The 25360-nt window shown below is 47.2% G+C and overlaps 1 protein-coding gene and 1 long non-coding RNA gene across 20 annotated transcripts in view; one reads left to right on the forward strand and one right to left on the reverse strand.

The window, feature by feature from the left end:
* The window catches only part of TENM4 (teneurin transmembrane protein 4), a 3006191-nt gene that overhangs the window by 405670 nt on the left and 2575161 nt on the right, over nucleotides 1-25360 (reverse strand). For 11 of the 19 annotated variants that reach the window (XM_016921717.4, XM_016921716.4, XM_016921714.4 and 8 more), the window contains exon 1: nucleotides 4575-4920. In XM_016921717.4, coding sequence (XP_016777206.3) covers nucleotides 4575-4920 — 346 coding nt within the window. Of the gene's footprint in view, nucleotides 1-4574; nucleotides 4921-25360 lie in introns of those variants that run through there. The other 8 variants (XM_054661572.2, XM_063784373.1, XM_063784372.1 and 5 more) reach the window with 1 other exon arrangement.
* Nucleotides 4920-10356, forward strand: LOC107967170 (uncharacterized). Its single transcript, XR_008537880.1, has 2 exons — nucleotides 4920-5007; nucleotides 9744-10356. It is a non-coding gene; the product is annotated as an uncharacterized LOC107967170 (long non-coding RNA).

A 25360-nucleotide genomic window follows, 5' to 3' on the forward strand; every position in this document is an offset into this window, starting at 1 on the left:
CCATTTCCCTTAAGCCTCAACTCAAATGGCACCTGCTCTGTGAAGTCTACCCCAATACCAACACCTGTGCAGAATTCATTTTCACTTTCTCCAAGCTCCTTCCAGAGTCCTTGGGCCTGGTCATACTGCACAGTAGAGTTGTTTAAGGGTCTAACCCTCTGCTGCAGGTGACCTCAGCAAGGGCAGGCACCATGTTTTGCTTATGCTTATTCTTAAATCTCTGTTCCTAGAACAAAAATGCAGTACTCAGAAGGGGCTCAATAAATGCTTGTTAAAATGAATTGAGGGCTTCAGGTCTCCTTTTCCAGGGAGGACTTTTCAGCAAGTCCTGAGCAGGGCAGAAGCCCAGTCGATGAGATCTAAATGTCTCCCTTGGGGCCAGAAGTTCCTTTCTGGCCAGGTCAAGAAAGCCTGAAGTTTGAGAGTGAAGAAGATGGGGACTGGCAGAGAAAAGTCAGCCTCACACCAGGAAAAAGACTCTGCCTGCTGCTTCCTTATCCCAAGTGGGTCTGTGATGGGGAACTGGCAGAGACAGGTCTCTTGAGGGCTTGGGCAGGCCTGGCAATGTCTAGGACAGAGGCTGGGGAAGACATGGGTAAGAGAAGGTCACCTAGGAGTAGTACTTGAGTGACAAAGAGAATGCTGACTTCATGGAAAACTAGCCTCCCTGTCACTCCTGCATGTGAATTCAATGTCTATTCAGGGACAGCTTCTCCTGTACTTCTAGTATTTCCAGGAATGTGTTGCAGGGAAAAGGAAGAGGGAGTATACAAAGTCAGTAAGGGTCAGATCCCACTTAACGTGATGATCTGGAGAACTGGAGTTATAATCAGGCAGAACCCACATTTAAACCAATTCATGCCGGCCCTGGGCCTGTACTGAGATACAGCAGTGAATAGGATACAGTGCCCAACTTTACAGAACTCTCTGGTGGGTAGGAGAGACACAACCAAACACATGATTAAGTGTGCAAGTTCAAAATGGGGAGATCCACAGAGTGCTCTGGGAGCGCAGGAGCAGAAGGTGGGATATTGGGGTGAGGAGCTTAGAGGAGAGGTTTGCGATGAGAGTGAATGTGGAGAATGACAAGTTAGAAGGCAGAAGAGGTGGATGGCCAAGCTTTAAAGGCCTCCTCGGCCAGGACTGAATAGGACAAGCCTGCAAAGGAAAGCAAGAAAGAACTTCCGGAGGGGTAGGAGGCGAGCCAGCAGAGACGCCATCTTATTATAATGGTGTGTCTCACTCTTACAGATAAACTTGTGCTCCCCTGGTGTGTCCTAATTATCTGAATCCAACACCTATCACACCTGCTGCAGAGTAGGTGCCCTGTAAAAGTTAGGTAACCACACACATGCAGACACACACAGACGTGCACGCGCACACACACATGCACACAAGCACACACACGCGCGTGCACACACACGCGCGCACACACATGAACACACAAGTGCACACACGTGCAAACATGTACATGCACACACACGCATGCACACTCGAGCACACGTGCGCGCACACACGCATGCACACTCGAGCACACGCGCGCGCACACACGCGCACGCACACACATGCACACGCACACACGCACACACATGCGTGCACACACATGCGCACGCACACGCACGCACATGCACACACGCACACGCGCACACACACGCACATACTCTGGCAGTACTCTGGACAACAGATAAGGGGACAAGGAAGCGGGGAGGAGAGACCAGCTGGGGTGCTGCTGAAATGCAAGCTGCTATGCTAGGCTGTGGTGGTGGGTGGAGGTGTATCTCAGGCCTCCTACTCAGCTGGCTCAGGCTGGGACAGCCTTGATGCCAGGTTACAGTCATGAAGTACTTCCACACAGCTTGGTAAATAACTTGTGCCAAGCCACCTCAGTGCCTCCTTCCACACCCAGTGCCTTTCAGCCTCTGCTCTGGCTGTTCCAGCCCCTTCCCAATACCCCCAATCTCCTCATGATCAAGTTACTAAACAAAGGGTTAATGTCCGCGGACCAGGCATAAAAGAAGCCTGTGGGCTCTGCTCAGTGGCCAGGCAGACATTCTGATTGGTTAGAGGCTGGGCCAACCAGATGTTAAGTATTTTGCATACCACTCCTCCGTGCCCTACTCCAATCTGCCCTCCGATTTTGCTCTCCTTCAAAGAAAAAGAAAATGCCAAATTAGAGCCTTAATTCCTCAGTCGGCTTCCTCCTCTCCCTGCGTATCACACTCCCTGGCCGCTCTCTGATCTACACTCCTCTCTCCTGTCCTGCTCTTGTCCCCTGTCCCCATCCACAGTTCTATCTGTGCTCTGTTTGGCCGGCCCTCTCAAAGAGAAGCCACTCACATGTTATGAAGAATGACTCTTACATTAAGTGAAAAATCAAATTTATTTGCAACAAACAGCCTGGGCTGCATTGATTTCCATCTGGCTTGTCCTGCATGCCCTTTTAAGCAGCCAGACTCAGCATCAATACAAGTGAGTTAAGACATCTCGGGACTAGGAAAATGCAAGGTAAGGGCTCACTCTAAGGGTTCCATGATCCTGTTGAGCCAGTCAGCTCCTCTGATGTGTGAGTTTGTAAGATTTACGTCATCCAATTTAAGAAGTCCTCATGGTTTACTTGTTTTATGTCCTTTTTGGCCTCTTTTCTGAGGCCCGGGGCATGAGTTGACATCCCATCTCACTCAACATCTAGCTGTGCAATCTTGGGCTTGTGATCACCTGAGCTTCAATGTTCTTGTCTTTAAAATGGGATGATAATCTATGACCTGCTACCTTCAAAGGATTTTTGAGGATCCAGGGTGATAATTTGAAGGAGAGTATTTTGTAAACTGCTACGCACATGCCTGCCTGTGAGATGAGAATGCTTATTTGTTATTTACAAAGACAAGGAGCCGCCCCTTCCCTGAGCCTCATGTGCTAGGTCCAAGCCAACCGGGGCTCACTGAGCTCTGTCACTTACGGACAGGACGGGGCAAAAGAAAAGCTTTCAGAGACCATTTTGTCTCTTCTCTTCAGTGAGATCCAGAGATGACAATTAATAACAGGCAGCATTTCTGAAGCATCTGTTCTGTGCCAGGTACTGGTGTCAAGTGTTTCATTTATAGTTCTCATCAATCCTCACCACCTATTAGGTACTGTTTATCCCTTTGCACAGGTAAAGTAGCTGAGAATACTAAAAATGGCAGAGCCACAATTCAAATCTAGGTCTGTTTGATGCCAGAGTTGGAGCCTTAACCATAAGCTGGGAAAGGGACTGCTCATTTTTCAAGCCTCACAGGCAGAACAGGTCAGCTTTCACATGGATACAGGCCTGTGGGAGAGAATGGAAATGAAGAGGTCATAGGTGTGCTCTGTGTGTGTGTGTGTGGCCAGCTCCTCTTACCTCTGTGATCTTAGGCAAATGATTCACCCTGGGGTTGTTATGAGAATTAAATAACATTGTCAAAATGCATATAAATTACATAGCACAGTGCTCAGCTGACCCTGTCTGTGAAGGGGGAGAAGGGCAGAGCAAAATCAGGGTGGGCTGCACAAATTGTCAGGCATTGGTCATGACCCAACAGGCATCAAAGAGGGCTCAAGCCTCTGCAGGCAGAAAAACAGGAATCACCGAGGCACCAGAGTAGGAAAGAAATATCATGGCAGGTCTGGAAACCTGAGCAGTTCAGCAGGGCTGGCCCATGAGTGGTGGAGTGTGGAGAGTTAGGGGACAAAAAAGTCTAGAAAAACAGAAACGGATTTGGGGAAAGAGTTCTATGCTAGGGGGAGCTCAGCTTAAGGGCAACAGGGAGTCACCCCCAAGCTTCATCTGGCTGCAGTACAGAGAATGGCTAGAGGCGGGCAGCTCTGGGTGAAGGGGGGTGGTTGTGGTTAATCCTCCAAGAAAAATGATAATGGTTTGCACTGGGAAGTATCAGAGGGAATGACTAAGAAGAATGGATTTGAATACTGGGGCAGGATGGATAGGCTTTGGGGACTACTGTAGGTAGAAAGTGCAGGAGAGGGAGCCAGGCACCAGAATATCCTACAAATTACTAAGTTTTCATGTCTAACCATCTCAGGAAGGTCTTCCTCTCAAGGTCACACAGGGCTTGACACAGAGAAACTGCTAAATATGTTTGTTGAATGAATAGCAAAACTAGGAACTAACATTTATTCAGCGCTTACTTGGTATTATCAGGCTTACCACTTAAAGGCCATCTCATTAAGTCCTCAGGACAATTCAGTGCACTAGGGAGGCTTCTCACGGCCATGTAACCGTTGAGGACTGAGGCTTAGAGGGGAGCCTAACTCAACTCTAGGCAGGTAGACAAACACTGGAGCCCAGCTCCTAACCACCTCACTATGCCAGGGAAGTGGGTGAGCGAGAAAATAAATGAACTAAGAATGAACTACAGGGCAGGCTTTTTACCAGGTCCAAGTGCCCAAATGGCAGAAACTCGCTGTTGATATGGCACCCCAACTGGTGTTCCAGCTCACCTGTGCCACGCCCACCCGCGCCACGCCCACCCGAGCCCATGCCTACCTGAGCCAAGCTCACCTGCGCCTGGGCCCCGCCCCCTCGGCCTTGTCCTCACCTGTGCGGCAGAATTCCTCGGCCTCCTGCGGCACAATGTCCTTGACGCGGCTGCCATAGGCTAGGCGGGCGTCCTGGTCGTAGGCCTTCAGGGTCTCGCTGGAGCTGTAGGATTTCTGCGGGGCTTTGCCCTCCTCGCTGTCCGCGGACGAGCTGGTGTAGCGGCGCTCGGCGTCGCGGCGCCGGGTCAGCGAGCGGTAAGGCTTCCTCTCCTTCACGTCCATGGCCTCCGGCCCGCGCTCCTCCACATCCACAAACAGGGTCCTCGCCGCACTCAGGGCCGAGTGGTCTAGAGCCAAGGAAACCAAAGATGGGGCGTGAGAGGCAGAGAACATTCCCGGGTTCATCCTGGTCCTGGATTCACCCTTGCAGCCGTGTGGACAGAGAACCCCAGGCAGTGGAGGCGAGGGTACCGCTCCACCACTACGCAGCCCGTAAGTGGCAAAGGGAAGTCGCACCCAGGACCTCTAATTACAAATCCTGGCCCTTTCTGCTACTTAGCCTATTCACCTTGAGGAGGCCTCCTCCAGTGATGGGCACCGAGGAAGCTGACAGCAAAGGCCAGAGGGCACTGGTGGTTAGTAATATTCCTAGGTAGGAACCAAGCCTGTTTGGTTCCCATCACATCCCACATGGAGCAGGGCCTGACCCAGCGCTGGCCCAGGGCTCCTTAAAAATCTGTGAGATGAATGATTGCATGCAAGCACTGGGGTAAGCACTTTGCATATATTATCTTAGTAAATCTTGATATCTTCTGAGATGTTATTACTCTCTCCAACCTCTTTTGGAAACGAGCTAAGGTATAAACAACCAACCCACACTTACCACTACCAGATGATTATATAATTATTTGCTTTTTGCCCATCTCCTTCTGCTAGTCTGTAAGCTCTATGAGAGCAGAAACTTTACCTGTACTGCTCACTCCTGGTCTCTAGCACCTTGAACAAGGGCTGGTACACAGTAGGCGCATAATAAAGATGTGCTTAATTAACCAGCTAACCATCCCCATCTGACAGATGAGAAAACTGAGACTCGGAACCCCCTTCAAGGTCACTTAGGTGTCAAGTAAAAAAGCCAGGATTGGAACTCAGATCTGTTTGGCTCTAAAGCCTGCATTTTTCCTATTCCATTCTGCCTCCCTGAGACGTCTCCCTCCTACTCTTAGTACACAAAAGTGCCCTTCCAGTTACTCAGAGAATGTCCCTCACCTCCAGACTTGCCCATCTCCTCAGTGCCACCGTCAGCACTGGGCAGCACAGTGTCTGCCCCATCCATCTGGGTGTTGCTAGAAGGTCTGACTGGTGGGAAGCTCCTAATAGCCCTTTCTCCTCTTTTCCCCATCTTGACCCTTCTGCCCTACACTGACACCCCTGGATTTTTGAGTTGTGATAGCACCCTCTTTCTCCCTCCAAATGTCTTCTTTGAGCTCTGGGGTAGCAAACACAACCATACAGGGCCAGGAGCTCAATACAGAAGGAAAGCACAATATCCTCCGCAGAGACATAGGGCATCACTTCGTTTTTATGAAACACAACCTGCTCAGTTCTGGCTTTCCATTGCTCCATCTTTCAGAGCAGCATGGGTACACAAGACATTCCCCTGCTGCACTATCCAATTAGAGAGACAGCAGAGCAAGAGCTGTGATAAATGCTGCCAACATCAGATCTCAGTGTCCAGGGTGGGGCCTTGACAGCTGGGAGGGTGGGTCTGTCCAAGTGCTTGCCTGTGCTGCAAAGTGGGAGTGTGGGTGGGAGTGTCTGGGGGGTGGGGGTGTCTTGTGAATTTTTAAGACAAGCTGGAAATTTGGAGTTAGATATAAAAGGTATGACTTTAAAATGTTGATCCATTATTATTATTTAATTTTAATACTTTGCAGGCCAAACAAAAGAGACTTCTGAGTTGAATTTGCTCTGAGGCTCGTAGTTTCCAAATTCTGCCTTTGACCATGGACATCAGAGGTAGCTCTTTGGCCCGTTTTCCCAAGAGTGCAAACATTTGTGATTTTATTGGTGCCTCACAATAACTGTGAAGTAGAGATTACAATTATTTTCATCCCCATATTATAGAGGAAGCTACAGTGACCCAGGGCCATATAGTCTCCTGCCTAAGGCCACATGGTGAGTTAGTTGCAAAGCTGGCATTAACTACATAGACTGCAATGCCTCGGGATTATACCTAGATCCAATTAAGATGAATAGTTGACACTATTTTGGTTCCCGATTCTCAAAATATCCCTGGAAATTAATGCTGGGGCAAGGGGTGTAACTCGAGACACACAGAAACCAAATTATATTACTGAGGCTCAAACCCAGAGCTCTGAGCTCTGCCATCCTGATGCTCAGTCTCCCAATAGCTGGCAAGATGATAGTCCTCTGAGTGTCTGAGAAGCAGGACCACAAGGGAAGATCAGTGATAGTACCTTCTACTCCAGGGTTTTAAAAACTTTCTTGACTGCAGTCCATAATTAGAAAAACATATTATGGCCAGGCATGGGGTAGCTCACATCTGTCATCCCAGCATTTTAGGAGGCGAAGTGGAAGGATCACTACAGGCCAGAAGTCCGAGACCAGCCTGGGCACAGCAAGGCCCTGTTTCTACAAACAAACAAACAAAAATTTAGCCAGGCATGGTGGCACATGCCTATAGTCTCAGCTACTCAGGAGGCTGAAACGGGAGGATAGCTTGGGCCCAGGAGGTCAAGGCTATAGTGAGCTGTGATGGTACCACTGTACTCCCCGCTGGGCAAGAGTGAGACCCTGTCTCAAAAAAAAAAAAAAAAAAAAATTACAATATCTTACATAATGACCCACTACACACATTGATGTATGCGAATGTGTGTGTTTATATGTATAAAAGAGAAACAAAAGATTCACAAAAGTTATTGCATGATGAGAAATGCACTCTGATATGTTCTATCTCATTCTCTTTCATTTTTAAAAAATGACTGATTATAACTCTAAGTTGATATCACGACCCAATACTGGCTTTCAACGCAAAGCACTATTCTGGTATAATTTGAATGAGGATTTATGGCAACTGCTGCCTCTGCCTGTTTACTTCTAACCCCTGAGTGACAATAATGATGACGATAATAATAAGCATAAGTACTCCATAATGTTAGCCATTATTAATATGACTCACTAATAACTCATGTTAATAACTCATAATATTAATAATGGTTTGAACAATATAGCTAATAGACTCTTAGTAGCTAATATTTAATTATTGCTTGCTTTTACTATGATTATATATAACATCTTTAATCCTCACCCCAACCCTGTGATATAGATATTATGATTCTCTGCAAACTGCAGATGAGAAATTGTGAGGTTAAGTATGCTGCCCAAGGTTACATGGCCCTGGCATGGTGGAGAAAAAATTGTGATCCTGAGGTTGAACTCAGCAAATGGGTATAACTGCTGTATGGGCTGTGCCAGGGGAATTTTTGAGGCCCAGGTCATGCTATTGTCCTGCTTACGCCCTCTAGCAGCCCTGCTGAGCCTTTGGGGTCAATTCTGGCTTCCTGGTCAAAATGAAGGCTCTTGTCAATCTGGCTCACCTCGCTTCCATCTTGCTGAGCCACTCACACTTTCCTGGATGTGAATTCTGTGGCCTCTCTGACTTTGTGCATGATGTTTCATCACTGCACATGCAGCCCACTAGATGATCTTTTTTTCACGTCTGCCTCTCCCCTTGACTACGGTTCCTTGAGGGTAGGTAGGCTTGGTATCCGGTGCTCACAAAATGCCTGTTAAGTGCATGCATGAATGAAACTACTTGGCAGCTACTTCATGTCTTCTTATTAAGCCTCAATAATATAAAATATTAGTAGTTCACTACCAATTAAGTAAAGTATTACGTAAATCTAAGGCTGAATTAGAGGCGTTGCTCAGATGTATTCTTTTTTTAAATTTCAAAGGTAGCCCGGGCTTGAGGTATGCATCCCCCACTGACCGGCTGAATGACCTTGGGCAAGTTATTTAACCTCTCTGTGCTTCAGCTTTCTCATCTGTGAAACCTCTTAGGGTTATTTTGAGGATTAAATGAGTTAATATGTGCCCCTAGCATATACAGCCCCTGATACACAATGAGTGCTCAATAGATGTTAGCTATTATTATCATCAGAAAAAACAAACACATTTTCTGTTTAAAAGGCATAATGTAGAAAGCTACGGGTAAGTGTCAGTTATAACTGGGGAAGGGGCATCCTCCTCAGAAGCATATGTTAATAAGCCTGAGAAACGTTTCAGGCTGTTAAATTGGTGGGTGACTATTTCCTCTTATCAGCGTGTGCCTGTTGATTGAAGACATTGGCATCAAGGCAAAGGCTCAGTAACCACAAATTATTAAGAACATACACACCTAACGCACAGCTTCCCTGTCACAAAGCTGAGGAAGGGAGAACATTCGCCTGGTTCTCATTTCCTTAAAATTTTTTTTTCACATTTTAGGCTTAATATAGTAATTCAGCAAATGTTTACTGTTTTTGAACAGATGGGAGGTCAGTTATGGTTCACACTCAAATTGGCATTTAACAGAGCGAGAAAGAAGAGGTTGGGGTGAAAGAGGAGTGACAGTGGAGAAATGCTCCCTTTGGAGCAAGGGACTTCAGCACAGTGACCTGGAGCCCCCCGGCAGAAGGACAGAAGGAATACTGGGGAAGGGGCCCACCTCAGACCCTGCAACCCCCAGCCACAGGTTCAGGGACAGAAGCACATGGCACATATCCATGCCTAAACGTGTTCGCTCCCTCCTTACCCACCAACCTCTGGGTTCCCCATAAAACCCATGAGCGTGACATCCAAGGCTGCTGGAGATCTGAACTTTCCTTGTCTCTCTCTGCTTCCTCTGGCTGCCACAGAGCAACCTGTCTCTCGCAGACTCATATGCTTCATTTCAGTCATGCAGAACTGCCTGCCATTTGCCAGACATCCCATACTCTTTAACATTGCTGAGCCTCTACAAGTTGTGTTGGGTGGACTCACCTAAGGGTGGCACCAGGAGGAGATGGGGGCAGGGTCACATTAGGTGAGAGGCCAGAGTGTGTCTTCCCTGCCCCCTCTAGCTCTCTAGTCCTCTGTCCATGCCTTCTCTGACAGGTAGCCCCTCCTCCAGGCCTCTGCTTCATACTGGGCTCTGCTAACATCTTCCCCTACCCTCATCTGTGCAGGACCAGGGATGTGCCAGTTTCTTGCTGTTGCTAAAGCCCAGGCGTCTCACCATCAGGGCTGGCTCTCAGACCCTGCTGCACCTCCGTCTCTTCATTAAAGTCTGCTCCTCTAAGCCATCTAGAGTGAACTGTTTCCTGTTAGGATCCTGACCAATGATACAGCTTCACCCCTTACTTTCTGTTGGCTTTCAGCAATCATCATCATCATTGAACTAATAATAACACCAGCCACCACTTACTCAGGGTTTGCCATAGGCCAGGCACCGGTCAAGTGCTTGAGATGATTTCATTTAGTTCTCACCATTTCTACCTCTGTGAATTGGTCCCATTTTACTGATGAAGAGCCTGTGGCTTAGAGAAGTAAAATAACTGGCTTGCAATCACACAGGAAGAGACTCAAGAGCTGGATGTGTCCAACTGCAAACCTTCTTTCCAGAACCCTCTATCCTGACAGTGATAGAATGAGCTCCAGGCTAGGAGTAAGGCCTGTCCTGGCCACCTCCTAGCTGTGTGGCCCTGGGCACAGGACATTTAACTTACTCCAAGAGGCTGAGTTTGTTAGATGTTTTGTAAACTGTAATGTACTAAATTGGTATAAGAGATTGGAAAATCATTACTGTCAATGCCATCATCATTATTGTGTTGTTATTTCTAAACAACAAATTATGTAACTACTTTAAACCTAGACCAAATTAGGCAGGTGAGAATGTTTTGGGAAGCTCAAGTAGCAAATACATAACTAAGGACCAAACTAGTAGCTCAGTCATTGTAGGCCTCAGGCTAAACAAAGAGGCTCCAATCAAGACAAAGAGCATGTGGCCCCCAGGTGAGCATTGCCACTGACTCCATCTGTGAGATGTGTAAGACCCTGGCAGGGACTCGGCCTGTCGGCCTGCTCCAGAGATGGCGCAGTGTTCTGAAACTCTTCTCCAAGCAAAACCTGAGTACCACAAAGGTGCCTTAGAGAAGAATTCATTTTCACAAACTGTTGCAGACCAGTCTGGTGCTGGGCACTGGAGGTTCCAGAGAGGAGCGGGTCACAAGCCCTCCAGTGACAGCTCAACATCTCTCTGGGGTGTCAGCCCTAGGGACCATCACCATCAGTGACAAATGCTTTGATAAAGTATAGACTGCAGTTTTATAAGCTTGTTCTTATGCTAACGTGGGTCTTGGTTTTGGTGTGTCTGTGGAGAAGGAGAGTAGGCCCAGAGGAGAGGAGGGAAGAAGACATATGTATTGAGCACAGTGCTTTTCACATACCCCCATGAAAGCCATAATTATTTCTCGTTTTTGAGGCCAGGCTAAAAGATCCAGTTATTTGATCAAGTTCACACAGCCAGTAAAGGACAGGGCCGAGACCTGAACCCAGACCTTCTGAATTTAAAATCCATGTTTGGGTGGTTGTATGAGTTCGTTTTCATGCTACTGATAAAGACATACCTGAGACTGGGTACTTTATACAGGAAAAGGGATTTAATGGACTTACAGTTCCACGTGGCTGGGGAGGCCTCACAGTCATGGCAGAAGGTGAAAGGCACATCTCACATGGTGGCAGACAACAGAAGAGAGAGCTTGTGCAGGGAAACTCCCCCTTATAGAACCATCAGATCTTGTGAGACTTATTCATTACCACGAGAACAGCATGGGAAAAACCGGCCCCCATGATTCAATTACCTCCCACAACACGTGGGAATTCAAGATGAGATATGGGTGGGGACACAGCCAAACCATATCAGTATTTTTTTTTTTGTTTTTGTCTTTTTCCTTTATGTGAAGCTGGGCTTGGATGGATCTGGAAGGTTTCAATAGGGACGTGAATGTGGGGAGGCCTGGGAGCCCCCTGGTGGTGATGGTGATCAGGGGATCACTGAAGACAGGAAAAGAAAGGGCTAGTAACAGTAAGACAACTACTGTTAATTGAACACCTCCTCATGTGCTTGGTACTGTGTAAATTATTTCAAATCCCTATAATAACTTGGTAAGTTAGGTATTATTCTTTTATTCTTTATTTTCTCTTATTTACTCTTTTTTTTATCAATGAGATAACAAGCCCAGAGATTAACTGGCTTGCTCTAGATCACATGGCTTCCAAGTGTCAGGGTCTAGATTTGAAACTGAAGAAAATGTTTGAACCTCAAGAAAAGGATCAAAAACCTAGTTCCATAGGCTCTTTCATTTGATAATCATTGCTAAGTCCCTTTTCTGTCCTAAGTGCTGCAAAAGATCCAAGGAGGCGTCACAGGAGACTCCCTTCTTCTCTCCTCCCCCAACTCCCAGTTCCTACCCTCCTGTGCCAAGCCTTGTTGGAGGCATCAGAGGACAAGACAGATGTGCTTCTGACTCCTAGATGCTTCTATACACTGGGCAAGTCAGACAGAGGGAGAGGCAGGGAAGGACACCACAGGGGCCTGCCCCACACCCAGGCCAAGGTGGGTCAAAGGTGGAGAGACCATCAGGGACCGCTCCCCAGAAACAGTGACATCTAAATGAAAACCAAAGAATGTCAAGTAAAAGACGGTTTTGAGGTAAGGAGAGAAAAAAGTCTAGATCTGTGGCTTTCAAATTTCTCTTGCCTGCAGTAAAAATATGCTTACATTGCAATCCGGGATACACACATCTACAATTTTTTTAACTAAAACAAAAATTTCATGAAAAGATGCTGAACCTTACTGCAAGGGTGAAATCTGATATTTTCTTCTCTACTTAACTAGAATTATGAATGAGATGCCAATCTACAGTCTGAAAAACACTGTCCTAGATCACAGCATGGAAAAATGAACCTGGCACAGACAAAGGCCCAGTTATATTCTGAGAGTTCAGACTCTGGGGAGGGAAAGAGGTTGGAGAGAAAGCTTGAGAAGTGAGGAGGGAGCAGCCTGGTAGAAGAAATAAAGCAACATCCCTACATGGTAAATGTAAGTGGACAGTAAAATGCAAAATGCATGTGGCAGAGAGAGCCTGCCCTCGGAGGACCTGGTAGGGAGCGTGCCCTGCAGCTAGTTTTCAGAGGCCCTGCTGCCTTGGGAGGCTGGAGCTGGTCTGGAAGAATGGCAAGAGTGTGGGGCCCGGGAGAAGGGGAGATATGGGAAATAAAGCTTTTGGTGTTTGAGGAGAAATTCAAGAAACAAACCTGGCCCCTTCACATGGGTTCCAGCAATATTTATGAAGGGGCAGGAGCCTGGAGCATTCGCAGAGAGACTTCCACAGACAGTACAGTGCTCCAAAAAACCTCTGCCCCTCCAAAAAACCTCTGCCCCTGCCAAAACCCGCAGGGAAATGGGGGCTGTTATCACCCCGGGTTACCTCGCAGCCTCAGATACAGCCAGAAACGAGCCAGGAAATTGACTGAATTCCTACTGGACTAAAGTTTTATAAGTTTTCCTTAACATAAGCACAGGGTGATATTTTTAGTTCCTTGTGTGTCAAAAAGGGCCCATAAATATTTCAGAGCTAAAATGTGTTCCACAAAATATAAGTCCTGGGTAGCATCTGTGTGTGTGTGTGTATGTGTAAAATCGTGAATTTTACTTTTCTTATTCCTTCAAAGTGTGGTCTTTGAGTCCTTTATTTTAAAGTGGGGGTGGGGAGGATGGCTTGTGGTGGTACCTGTTCTCGTACCAAGTATTGTGTTGGGCTTTGTGCAAACCAGAGAAGGAGGCACTCCTATCCCCACTTTACTGATTTAGAAACTGAGAGTAGCAAAGTGATGCTCAAGTTCACACAACACACCAGGACTGGAATCCGGGAGCTCTGCTTCTGAGGTCTGTACTCTCTGTTGTAGCACCCAGAGCATATTTCTCTGGCACTGTCACTTTGGGGAATCCCTGGCCTTTTTCAACAGTGAGACAGTGATTATAATAATGGTGGCTAAAAGCAAGGTCTTTATATGCATTACCTCACTGAGTTCTCACCACACCCAAAACCGTCCCCATTTTATCGACAAAGAAACCAGGATTTAGGGAGGTTAAGTATCCTGCCTGGAAGGCCACAACAAAAAAGTGACAGAGCTAGGATTCAAACCTGTGTCTGTCTGACCCCAAGGTTCAAGCTTTTAATCATAACCTACACTGCTTCCTGCATAGGTCATTCTATATTCTAATTGGCTTAAATGTTCTATTTGTTCTTTCACCTTTTTTAAAAAACATTATTAATTCTTCTGATGAACTGAGTCAGCACCTGGCCTGGACTCCTGGGAGAAGCGCTTTTACAGCTGCTGCTTGATACGTGCCCTGTACAGAAAGAGAACTGTCGGGACAGAGACAGGGCTTTCCTGGGAGCGTGGTGGAGTGTGGCTCTGTGCCCAGCCTGGCTACAGGGACATCCCTAATCAGCGGCTGGCAGGCAGGTGACAGATGGTGCCGCTGTCTACAGAAGCCATCTTGCCCTTCTGTTAGAGAGCTTGTCAGAGGCCAGGTATCAAAGGGCAGACAGCTGCTGTATGGGCACTGCTTCTCTGATCCTGAGCTGCGGAGCTGGGAGGGCTCCCCCCAGAGCTGCCTGACCCCCTAGAGGGCTGGGCATGTGCAGGGCCTAGGACACAACAGGCCTTCCATCAACAGATGGTATTATGGTAGCTGTGTCTTCCAGACTCCTTTGGTCTACATCCTTCCTGCCCCCAAAGTCACGCAGGAGCCAATGATTCCCTTTGACAAATGGTGGCATCTTAGAGTCAGAAAATGTGTTAGGCTGGGCACGGTGGCTCACGCCTGTAATCCCAGCACTTTGGGAGGCCAAGGAGGGCAGATCACTTGAGGCCAGGAGTTTGTGACCAGCCTGGCCAATGTGGTGAAACCCATCTCTACGAAATATACAAGAATTAGCGGGGTGTGGTGGCCCACACCTGTAGTCCCAGTTACTCAGGAGGCTGAGGCATGAGAATTGCTTGAATCTGAGAGTTGGAGGAGGCTGCAGTGAGCTGACATCGAGCCGCTGCACTCCAGTCTGAGCAACAGAGTGACACTTTGTTTCAAAAAAAAAAAAAAAAAAAAGAAGAAAGAAAATGTGTTCGGATTGAAAACAACATCAAAGGTAAGCTGATTCAAGCCCCATCAGGTGCCTGAACCCTCCTCAGTCCCATCCCTACTGAGTGGTCACACCAGCTCCAAAGCTGGGGACTTTACTACCTCAGGGGGCTGAAACCTGCCTCCTTTTAGCTTCCTTCCACAGGCCTCAGCTCTACTCCTTGGGGTCTCAGGAAATAAGCCTAATGCCTTTGCCTCAGCAATAGCTCTTCCAGACTGAAGACCGGGCTGGTCTGGGTGTCTGCGTCCTCTCTTCAGATTTAACATGTCTCCCACAGTTTTCAAGCCCTCACCTTTCTGGTGACCTTTTCCTTGGGTTTGTCCAACCTCATTCCCTCTTTCCCATCCAACAAGGCTTTATGAGATCCTAGGGTAGACCCGGGGACAAGGGGTTGGAGCGGATGCAGTCTTGATCCTGGAAGAGCCCACAGGAATGTCAGAAGGACAAACACGTCTACAGGTGATTCCAGCACAAAGGATGCAAAAGAGCAACTGACACAGACACCCGGGGTAGGGGGGCACTGCATCAGGTGGGGTGGGCAGCAGAGGCTGCCTGAAGGAGGAATCCCTGGGCCGGGTCTGAAAAGCCGAGCAGGGGTTAACAGGGCAGGGAGAGGAAGATGATCCCGTTTGCTGGCCTGCCTCTCCCATTGTGTTGACTGGAATCCACTGGGAGCCTCTTGGTGCAGCCTGAATGTCCCCCCTGCACCCCTTTCTCCTGTATCCGACACATGTTTCCTTGGGGCACTCAGTCCCATGTGGCTTTCTTGGAAGCCAGACCCACTGGGGCCCCAAGTACAGCTGGCTGTTAGGACTCTGAGTTTCCCTGTAAGCAGCACTTTGGGAAATTGCCTGTCTCTTCTGTACTTCAGGCCCCAGGGAAAAATACTTCCTTCCTTCTCCCTAGAAAAACCCTTTTCCTAGAAAACCCCTTCAAGGGTCAAGCCTGAAACCCAGTTTATTGGATTGCCAATTCTCTGTAAAAACATTTTTTTCCTGACTTTCTCTGGGCTTATTCTGGGACCACACTAGGAAGCAGAGGGAAGAGGGAAAGAGGCTGATTAATCACACGTCCCTTACTGCGTCCAATCTTAACCTGTAATTACCTGGGTGCCCTATTAGGTCTCCACTCTGTGAGGTGAGAGAGGAGAGAGACAGAAGGGAAACCAACATCCCAGAAAGGCAGGCATCAGTTGAAGGATTCTGGAAATGGTGAAACTCTTAGTTTTAACACAAAGGCCTCCTCAGCCTGAAGGAAGTTCTTGGTTGAACACAACAGCTGGAGGAAGGGGTTAGTCCCTCTTTTCCTCTGTCTTCTCAGCCAGATGCTGGGCCTGAGTTCATACAGCTTTGGGTCTGTGGGTAAGGGAGGATTTAGAGACATCCTTTCTGCTCTTTAGGCCCAGAGAAGATGCTCTGTTGAGCAGGGAAGGAATATCACAATGGCTTCTCCGGGTGCCATCAAGATACCTTGTGTGCACAATAGCTTCTTGTCTTATAAAACTCCAGGTCCAGACACATGTAGTCTATGCCCTGGGCATACCTGACACTGATGCTAAGCTGAAAGGATAGAAATCTAGGGGTCACCATCAGCCTCTGATCACAGCTGGGAGGACAGCAGGGATTACCCAGGCTGTCCTTCCTGTCAGAGGTGGTGTGTGTGTGTGTGTGTGTGTGTGTGTGTGTGCATGCACACATGCTTAATGGCTGCTGGCCCACTGCTGTGATTGTTCAGAAACCAAAGGCTCTATTGTAACTCTGTTCACCAGGCCTTTTGCTATCGAGCCCTGGGGATGGAACTGGATCAAGCTCAGAACTGCTGCCCAATGGGTGTGGGCTCGGAGTGCTCGTGGCTGACACAGGTTTCAATTTTGCTGGTGGGGCAGGGGCAGGGCGGGCCTAGAGGAAGAAAATTCCTGTTTTTATCCCCCCAGCCCTTATATTTCCTCCTCAGTTACTATGACTCAGGCCGTCCCTCAACTCGTGATGACTGAAGCCCACACAATAGCGGTTTGAAAGTGACCTCAGAACAGTCCTTCCCTCCCTCAGCTGGTGCTCACATGGGCTCTTAGAGCAGGTGGGTTGTCCTTGGGAAAGTCCCTGCATTGCTCTGTGCCTCGATTTCATCATCTGTTAGGAAAATACCCACACACCTGGATCATTAACTTCATTGGTACTTATAACATCTCGATTCTTCCCCAATGCTAAGAACAGCTTAGAGGTGCATCCAGGGTTTGCTGGGTTGAACCAAAGTGAATAAAAATATACAACTCTCCATATGCCACCTCCATGGTCCTTCTAGGTGCAAAGCTCTCTGACTTTCTCTTTGCCTAACGAAAGCCCCAAAGCTGGAAACCTTTGCGAGCCAACCCTCTCCCTTGGCATCCTCTAAGTGGCTCTTTCTTGGTAGCACAAATCCACTCCCTCGGCCCCACACAAGCTCCCCAGGTTTGTGAAGGGGGCAACTGATTGTGCCCTCCTGATGCTGCTTGAAATTTTGTTTTTTAGAGAGGCGGGAGCTAAGGCTTGGGGGATTGTGACTGGTAGTCAGCCGCATCCCAGCAAGTGAAGAGCCAGAAGCTGTCAGCTCCATCCTGCTTCCTTCCATGGCCTCAGTTTTCTCTTCTGCAAAATGGGTTGGTGTGGGGTGTCACATTTAATCTATGCCTGAGAACTGCCCTGATACCCCAGAAAAATGCACATATGTGTGCACCCATGTGTGCACACACACACACAGGAATTTAAAATGCTCCATCTAGGGCTCCAAGTTCTGTGAGATGCAGTGATTGCAAAGGCCCTTGGGGAGGTTTGACTATGGGTCCTCACAGCAGGAAAGGTGGATTAGTAAAGGCATCTTGGAAAGGATGCTATGTAGAAAGCAAGGGAGAGATGTAGCTTTGGCAGAATTTCACTGACATCTCTGGGTATCCAAGCCTCAAAGGGGTGGAGGAAAAGGCCCATAATGATAGGAAAATCCTAACTGCCTGAAGCTGCCTCCATCTCTAATAATTAAAGGCAGACTTAATAGATATTAAGGCCCTCTTTCCAGCAGCTGGGTGGCCAGGCAACTTTTATTTCAATAATTAGCCGCTGTAAGTCACACAGAACTGGAGACAGATAAAGGCAGGGCCAGTCTCTCACGGAGCTAATTGTGCCCAGAGTTCTACACGCCTAATCAAGCCTCGTGCTGCTCCCATTCCTTTCATCCAAGGCCTCAAAGGACTTTGCCGTTGGTAATTAAGTCTTATAAGTGCGGTAAAGAAAGGGATTCTCCAGGGCAGTCTGAATGGAGAAGAGGCTGCTGGGGTGGAGGTGGGGCAGGCAGTATGCAGCTGCCTCCAAGATGGGGACAGGGATCCAGGAATAGGCCCCAGCCTCACAGCCTGTGCCATCGCAAGCCTTCGGCCTCCGTGCATTCTGTCCCTAGACAAGATAATGGCAGACTGGGTGGCTTCAGCTGGCCACCTCCTCTTGAGACTGGTTCGGTTTTGTCATCCAAAGCCTTTATACATTTCTCAACCCTGGGGATATATTTGTTAAAAACTCCCATTTAGGCAGGGCTAATTCAAAAACCACACTCCTAAATTCTTAGTTAAAAGGGAACATGAGGGATACAGTTGCCCAAGCCCCATCTGATGCTTAAATTCCTTCTGTGAGTCCATGTGGATAGCAGCCAGCCCTTGTTTGAGCTCCCGTGACAGGGAGCTTACTCCTAACACATTTCATTCTCTAAACTTGGCCTTGGACAATTCATTCTGATAGTGAGCTGAAACTTACCTCCTGTGAGAGCCTTCCTGGCGGCCCTAACTCCATATGCCTTAGAACCTCACAAGCAAGCCAAAGACCTCCTCCCAAACCAAGACCTCTCTTCTCCAGGCTCTGGGAAGCAGTGGAGCACCATGGTTAAAAACACAGGCTTTACATCAAAGGCATGATCAAAAAAGGAAAATTTGATAAATGGAACCTAACCAAAATTGAAAACTTGTGCTCTGAAAATACCCTTAAAAGGAGGAAAAGGCAAGCTACAGGTAGGAGAAAATTTTTGCAAACCACATACTAACAAAGGAAGGCCTAGTATCTAGAATATATATATATATGTGTGTGTGTGTACACATATATATATGAAACTTTCAAAATGCAACAGTGAGAAACAAACAATCCAATTAGAAAATGGCCAGAAGACGTGATCCAATATTTCACCAAAAAGGATATATACACATGGCAAATAAGCACATGAAAAGATATTCACCATCGTTAGCCATCAGAGAAATTCAAATTAAACCACAGTGAGCTATCACCATACACCTATCAGAATGACTGAAATAAAAAGTAGTGACAACACTAAATGCTGGCAAGGATGCAGAGAAACTGGATTACCCATACATTGCTGGTAGGAATGTAAAAGTGTACAGCCCCTCTGGAAAGCAGGTTGGCAGTTTCTTAGAACACTAAATATGCAATTACTGTACAACCTAGCACTTGTATTCTTGGGCATTTATCCCTCAGAAATAAAAGCTTATGTTCACACAAAAAGCTGTACAATGATGTTCATAAAAGCTTTATTCATAATAGCCGAGAAATGGAAACAACCCAGATATCCTTCAACAGGTAAGCAGTTAAATCAATGACAGAATGCCATGGAATATGACTCCATGATAAAAAACAATGAACTAATGATACCAATAAATCACCAGGGAATTATGCTGAGTCAACACATAGCCAATCGCCAAAGGTTTCACCCTACATTATTCCATTTATATAACATGTTTAAAATAAAAATGATAAAACTTTAGCAATGGAGAACAGATTGGTGGTAGTTAGGGGGTTAGGGATGGGGTAGGGGTGGGAGGGAGGTGGGTGTGGCTATAAAAGAGGACTGCGAAGGAAACTTACGGTGATGGAAATGTTCGTTGCCTTGACTGCATATACTCACCTACACATGTGATAAAATAGTACAGAAGTAAACACGCACATGCATGCACACACACTCATTCAGATAAATACAAGTAAAATGGGGAATCTGAATAAGATGAGTGGATTGTATCAACGTCAACATCCTGCTTGTGTTATCTGTTCTTTTGCTATAGTTTTGTAAAATGTTACTATTAGGAGAGACTGAGTAAAGGGTACACAGGCTATCTCTTGTTATTTCTTATAATTGCATGTGAACTATAACGTTCCCAAAAATTTCAATGTAGAGAAAAGGGTTTTTTTTGGCCGGGTGTAGTGGCTCATGCCTGTAATCCCAGCACTTTGGGAGGCCAAGGCGGGTGGATCACGAGGTCAGGAGATCGAGACCATCCTGGCTAACATGGTGAAACCCCATCTTTACTAAAAATACAAAAAAAAAAAATTAGCGGGGTGTGGTGGTGGGCACCTGTAGTTCCAGCTACTCAGGAGGCTGAGGCAGGAGAATGGCGTGAACCCGGGAGGCGGAGCTTGCAGTAAGCTGAGATTGCACCACTGCACTCCAGCCTGGGCGAAAGAGCGAGACTCTGTCTCAAAAAAAAAAAAAAAAAAAAAAAGGGTTTTTTTTTTTTGGGTCAGGCTTTTTTGAGTCAGGCAGACCTTGATTTGAACCCTGAATCTCTTACATACTTCTCGTACAACTTTGGATGATAAACTCTCTAAGCCTCAATTTCCTTATCTGTAAAATGGGGATAGTATATACCACCTTGCAGGGTTGTCTTGAGGCTCAAATGAGGTGATGCATAGAAAGGCTCAATCCTATGCTTGGCACTTAATAAAGACTCAGTCAATAGGTGTAAATGTTGCCTTGTTATCCAGGAGAAGTATTTATTTGCCTTCCCCTGATTCAGTCCTCACTCACGTTGTCTCCATCCTGGCCATTCTTCTCTGAAAAAGTTTCTCTTGGCTAATGTCACTCTTCAAAACACCAAGGTTGAAAATTGAAGTCAGATGCAGTCTTATTACCTGAAACTGCTCTGCATATACCCATAACCCCACACTTTACATGCTGTTTTGGCCAATTGCTTGCCACTTATTTCCTGTGTAATGTCACTTTTCCTTAATAAGGTAGCAAGCTGCTCAGATTCATATTGACCGACCAATTCTTAAACATCTACTATGTACAGTCACCAATATTCATACAAACGCCACAAGCACAGCATCCTGTATTTATTACTAAGTCACCAGAACGACTCTGGAAGTGGGGCATGATGGTAGACTGCCATACCAATGGCTCCCAAGGAATCATACCTCCCTGTTTCCAAACGCTTGTGTAGTCCCCCACACTAACTCTGGGGTTGGCCACATGACTTGCATTGGCCAGTGGGCCAAGCGGATATTAGCAAACTTGCATCAGAGGCGTGAAATACACTTGAGCATTTGGGATTGCCTTCTGCCCCTGCTTTTGGAAAACAGCTGTCATATAAAGAGGCCCAGGCTAGCCTACTTGTTGCTGGAGCCACAGGGCTGAGCCAACCAACACCCGGTAGATTATAGCCACACGGGTGAACCCAGGGGAGACTAGCTGAACCACCTAGCTTTGCCCAGCCCAAATAACTGACTCTTGGAAACAGGAACCAACATGCGGTCATTTTAAGCCACTGCATTTTAGGGTGATATGTTATATAGCAAAGGCTGGCTGACATAGGTATTTTTATAATTCCCATATTACTGGGGAGGAAACGGAGGATCAGATCATTAAGGTATTTTAAAAATAAGAGGAACTGGGTCAGGTCTGGTGGCTCATGCCTGTAATCTCAGCACTTTGGGAGGCTGAGGCGGGCAGATCGCTTGAGGTCAGGAGTTTAAGACCAGCCTGGCCAACATGGTGAAACCTCATCTCTACTAAAAATAGAAAAATTAGCCGAGTGTGGTGGCTTACGCCTGTAGTCCCAGCTACTTGGGAAGCTGAGGCAGTGGGATCGCTTGAACCTGAAAGGCAGAGGTTGCAGTGGGCCAGGATCATTCCATTGCACTCCAGCCTGGGTGACAGAGCAAGACTCCGTCTCGCAAAAAAAAAAAAAAAAAAAAAAGGAAATATTATGAGGGTAATAAGGATAATGCTGCCTAGTGTTTAAATAGTACTTTAGAACTTATACATTTCTAACACATTTTAATGTGATTTAATCTACCATTCTGTACCTTTTTTTGATAACTTACCAAAATTATATTTAAGTAGTTGCTTAATTATATGCTCTAAGCTCTACAGAGTTGGGAACTGTGTCTCTCTTGTTCGGCATAAAACCCAAGCTTCTGTCCTTGCAAATGTAGGCACTTAATAAATAATGGCTAATTGAACAAATGTTTCTGAGTAGCTATGATCCTGTATTAAATAAAGAACTGAAGCTTAGAGAGGCAAAGTGCCTTGTTTCCAAGTCACACAGCTAGCAAAAAGCAGGAACCAGGACTCAGATAAAGCCCAATTCTTTTGACTCTGAGTGCAGAGGTATGTCCTTAAATTTTCCATGCATTCCGAGGGTGAGACAGACAAGGAAATGATTAACTACCCCCCAGTTAGAAGGGAATGTCGTTGGATGAATTCCATATGTTTGAGGAATGCCAGTCCCCATGCTAAGAGGATTCTGATCAAACCAAGCTCCCCGCTGGAGCAGAAACATGCTGCATGGGAACCCTATTGCTTGGGATCAGAGATCGCTGTTAGCACAAGTCCTGCATGAACTTGTACCATCCAGCCTCAAATCCCTACAAGGCTTCCAAATCAAACAAAAAACCATCTAACAAACACAGAAGCGCTGAAAAGATCTGTCCTCGGCCCTGGGCCCAGTCGCATGTTCCTTAGTGAGGGATCAAGGGATGTTAGCTCTGAGCTCTGCATTCTCCTGTTTCAGATGGCCCCTTCCCTTTACAAGGTCCTTCCTGCAGCTCACTGTACAGAGGTGACATTCTCAGAATGTCCTTAATCACTCTGCACTGGGGGTGAAGGAGGGGCCCCTGACTCTAGCTGAGGAGGCCCTGTTTGCCTTCCTAGCAGTCACCAGGGTATACAGGACAAATGCTGTGCTCCTCTACAGCCTCCAGGCTGCACACGCACTACAGTGGGCTCTTGTGGGCTGAGCAGAGCCTCCCTCAGCAACTGTGGCTGCCTCTCTACCTTCCAGGAGGGCCCCAGGCTGTTCTTTCCGTGGGGAAGCTCTGGCCCTTGGCCCCGCAGCTGGCTAATGTTACACCTGGGTCACTGGAGTCTGGCTTCCCAGGGCCAGATCCTCACTTTGTTCTCTTGATTGTAGTTCTAAATTTGTTTTCATTAAGACACTCTGCCTGTCACTCCATCGGTTCTGCTTTTATGGGTCTTTAATCTCAGTTGTGAAATGTACCAGTCTTGGAGGCTCCTCCAGCTGGAGTGGGGCTGCTTGCTCTCTCCAGGGCTGAAACCCAGAGGGTGATGGTATCTAGGGCCCAGCCTGGCCTCTGCTGGCGGGCAATGGTCCAGATTGTCTAGTATGGTGTTTCTAATGGAAAGCTCCTTCACATCTCGTGTCACTGAGACCCTGTATTGCGGGGAGACAGGGAGGGTGAAGGTCATCACCATCTGAACCTCACAGAGGAAGACATTCCTGTTAGAAAGAAAGGGGTGCATAGCAGCCCAGACATTGGCTCTGCAGTCAGGAAGCCAAGGTTCGACTCCCAGCTGTGTGCGCCCCAGCTGTGTGCCAGGCACAGTTCACTTAACCTCTTTATTCCTCTATATCATCTTTGAAGTGGAGATAATTGACCTACCCAATAGGGTTGTTGGGGGGACTGAGTGAGTTAGAAGGAGCTTAGAACAGGCTTAGCACTTGGCTGTTTATTATGACTACTATTGCTAAGTATTATCAAGTATTTAATACTTCACTCCGGCCCAGATGCAGTTCTGGATTTCTCCAGCCCGTTCACACTATTGCATTAAGACGAATGTTCCTGTTCAGCATTATTTGTTTATTCAGTCATCACTGAACAAATATGTACTAGAAACCTACTATAGGCCCCATCTGTGCTGGGATTGAAGGTGACAAGGGTTTGGTTCTTGTCCTAGAAAGACAGAGCAGGCACCAGTTTTGAGCAGGTATGTTGCAGTTTGAATCTCAGCCCTGCATAGCCATCCCAGGCCTCACTTTCCTCATCTGTAAGATGGTCAGTTGTTTATATCCCTGCCATCCTGCCTCTCCTGCAGACCCACATGGTCATCTGGGGGTCTGGAGCGGGAAAATGTGATGGAGCCTTCCCAGACAAAGCCCTGGTCTTCCTCCAGCTCTGGCCAGCAGGGAGGAGAGGAGAGCAATCCTTGAAACAATTACCTCGGGTCACTGTGCAGGCCTGTGCTCTCTGGGAAACCTGAACCACCTTCAAAGGGAGGGTTTTAATTGGCTTAGACTCTGTGCCCGCTCCAAGGGAGCATCACAAAGGGGATTAGCCCCCAAGAGGGCCAGGCCCCACAACAGGCTAGATGGCTGGAAGCTGGCCCTTTTTGCCTCAACCTTCCCAAGTTGTGTCTGCTTTGGCCTGCTAGCTTCCTTCTCCTCCCATTCCACGAGCGCAAGGAAAGGGTGTTCAAGTCAGAGCCTGGTGCTAAACAGGAAACAGGAAGGGCCCAGAGAATGATTTTTAGCATAATCTAAAAGAAAAAGTCTGGGCTTATAATTTGGTCTATAGCAAGTAATTGGATCTACCTCACCAGAGGGAAGTGCCCAGTCCTTACCCGGACCTGGCACTTCATGATGTACACAGCGCTGCCAATCACACTGCCCCAGCTAACCCAAAGAAGCAGGTTTCATATCCTCATCCCAATGGTTCAGTGAGCGAATAGCAAGTAGTATCCTTGCTACTTAACGTTTGGCCCACAGACTAGTAGCATTCCAATGGCCGCAGGCAAGGGTGTGGGGTCTGGCTCAAGAGAGCTGACTTTGAGACCTGGCTTTGTGATGCTAGATGAATGACACTAATACACCAATAACAAGTACACACAGTGGTTCTCATTTGCTGGGCTCCCACTAGGTGTCTGGTGATATTTGTGTGCTGTTGTGTTGCCATTTTATAGAAACTGAGAATCACAGAGGGCAAGGATTTGCTCTACATCACAGCACTTCTTAAGGGAGCTGAGATTCAAAGCCCCACACAGAGAGCCTCCATTTTTTTAGCTATATCATGGAGGTGATAAAGGTCAGCTACATGTAGATGGAAATGTCACAGGGGCAGGCAGATGTGGCTTTGAAGCTGTGAAGCACTATACAAATATATGTTTTTCTTGTTGAGGAAATTAAGCCTGCACCAGGAGAAGTGACTTGTCCAAGGTCACCTAGCTGGCAAGGAGCAGAGCTCAGACTCTACTACAGTGTTCTGATGCCCAATGTCCCTTCCACAAGGCTGCAGCTGCCGTCTGCAAGAGGATTTCCCTGGTGCAGGACAAGGGCTATGAATCTGCAGGAGCAATCAGGCTGATGTTATTTAAATACTTGGCTATTTGAAAAATATAACAACAGGCAGTTGAGAATAAATGCCAAACCTCTAATTGGTTACAAACACCACCTGAGGGCACAGATATTTGTCAGCGTGACTGATGCTTCCTGCTTAAATGCAACATGCAGACACCCGTGCAGACGAAAGGCAGGTGGCGAGCTGCCTATGGCAGCA

This window comes from Pan troglodytes, chromosome 9 (genome assembly GCF_028858775.2).
Source record: "Pan troglodytes isolate AG18354 chromosome 9, NHGRI_mPanTro3-v2.0_pri, whole genome shotgun sequence".
Taxonomy (NCBI): domain Eukaryota; kingdom Metazoa; phylum Chordata; class Mammalia; order Primates; family Hominidae; genus Pan; species Pan troglodytes.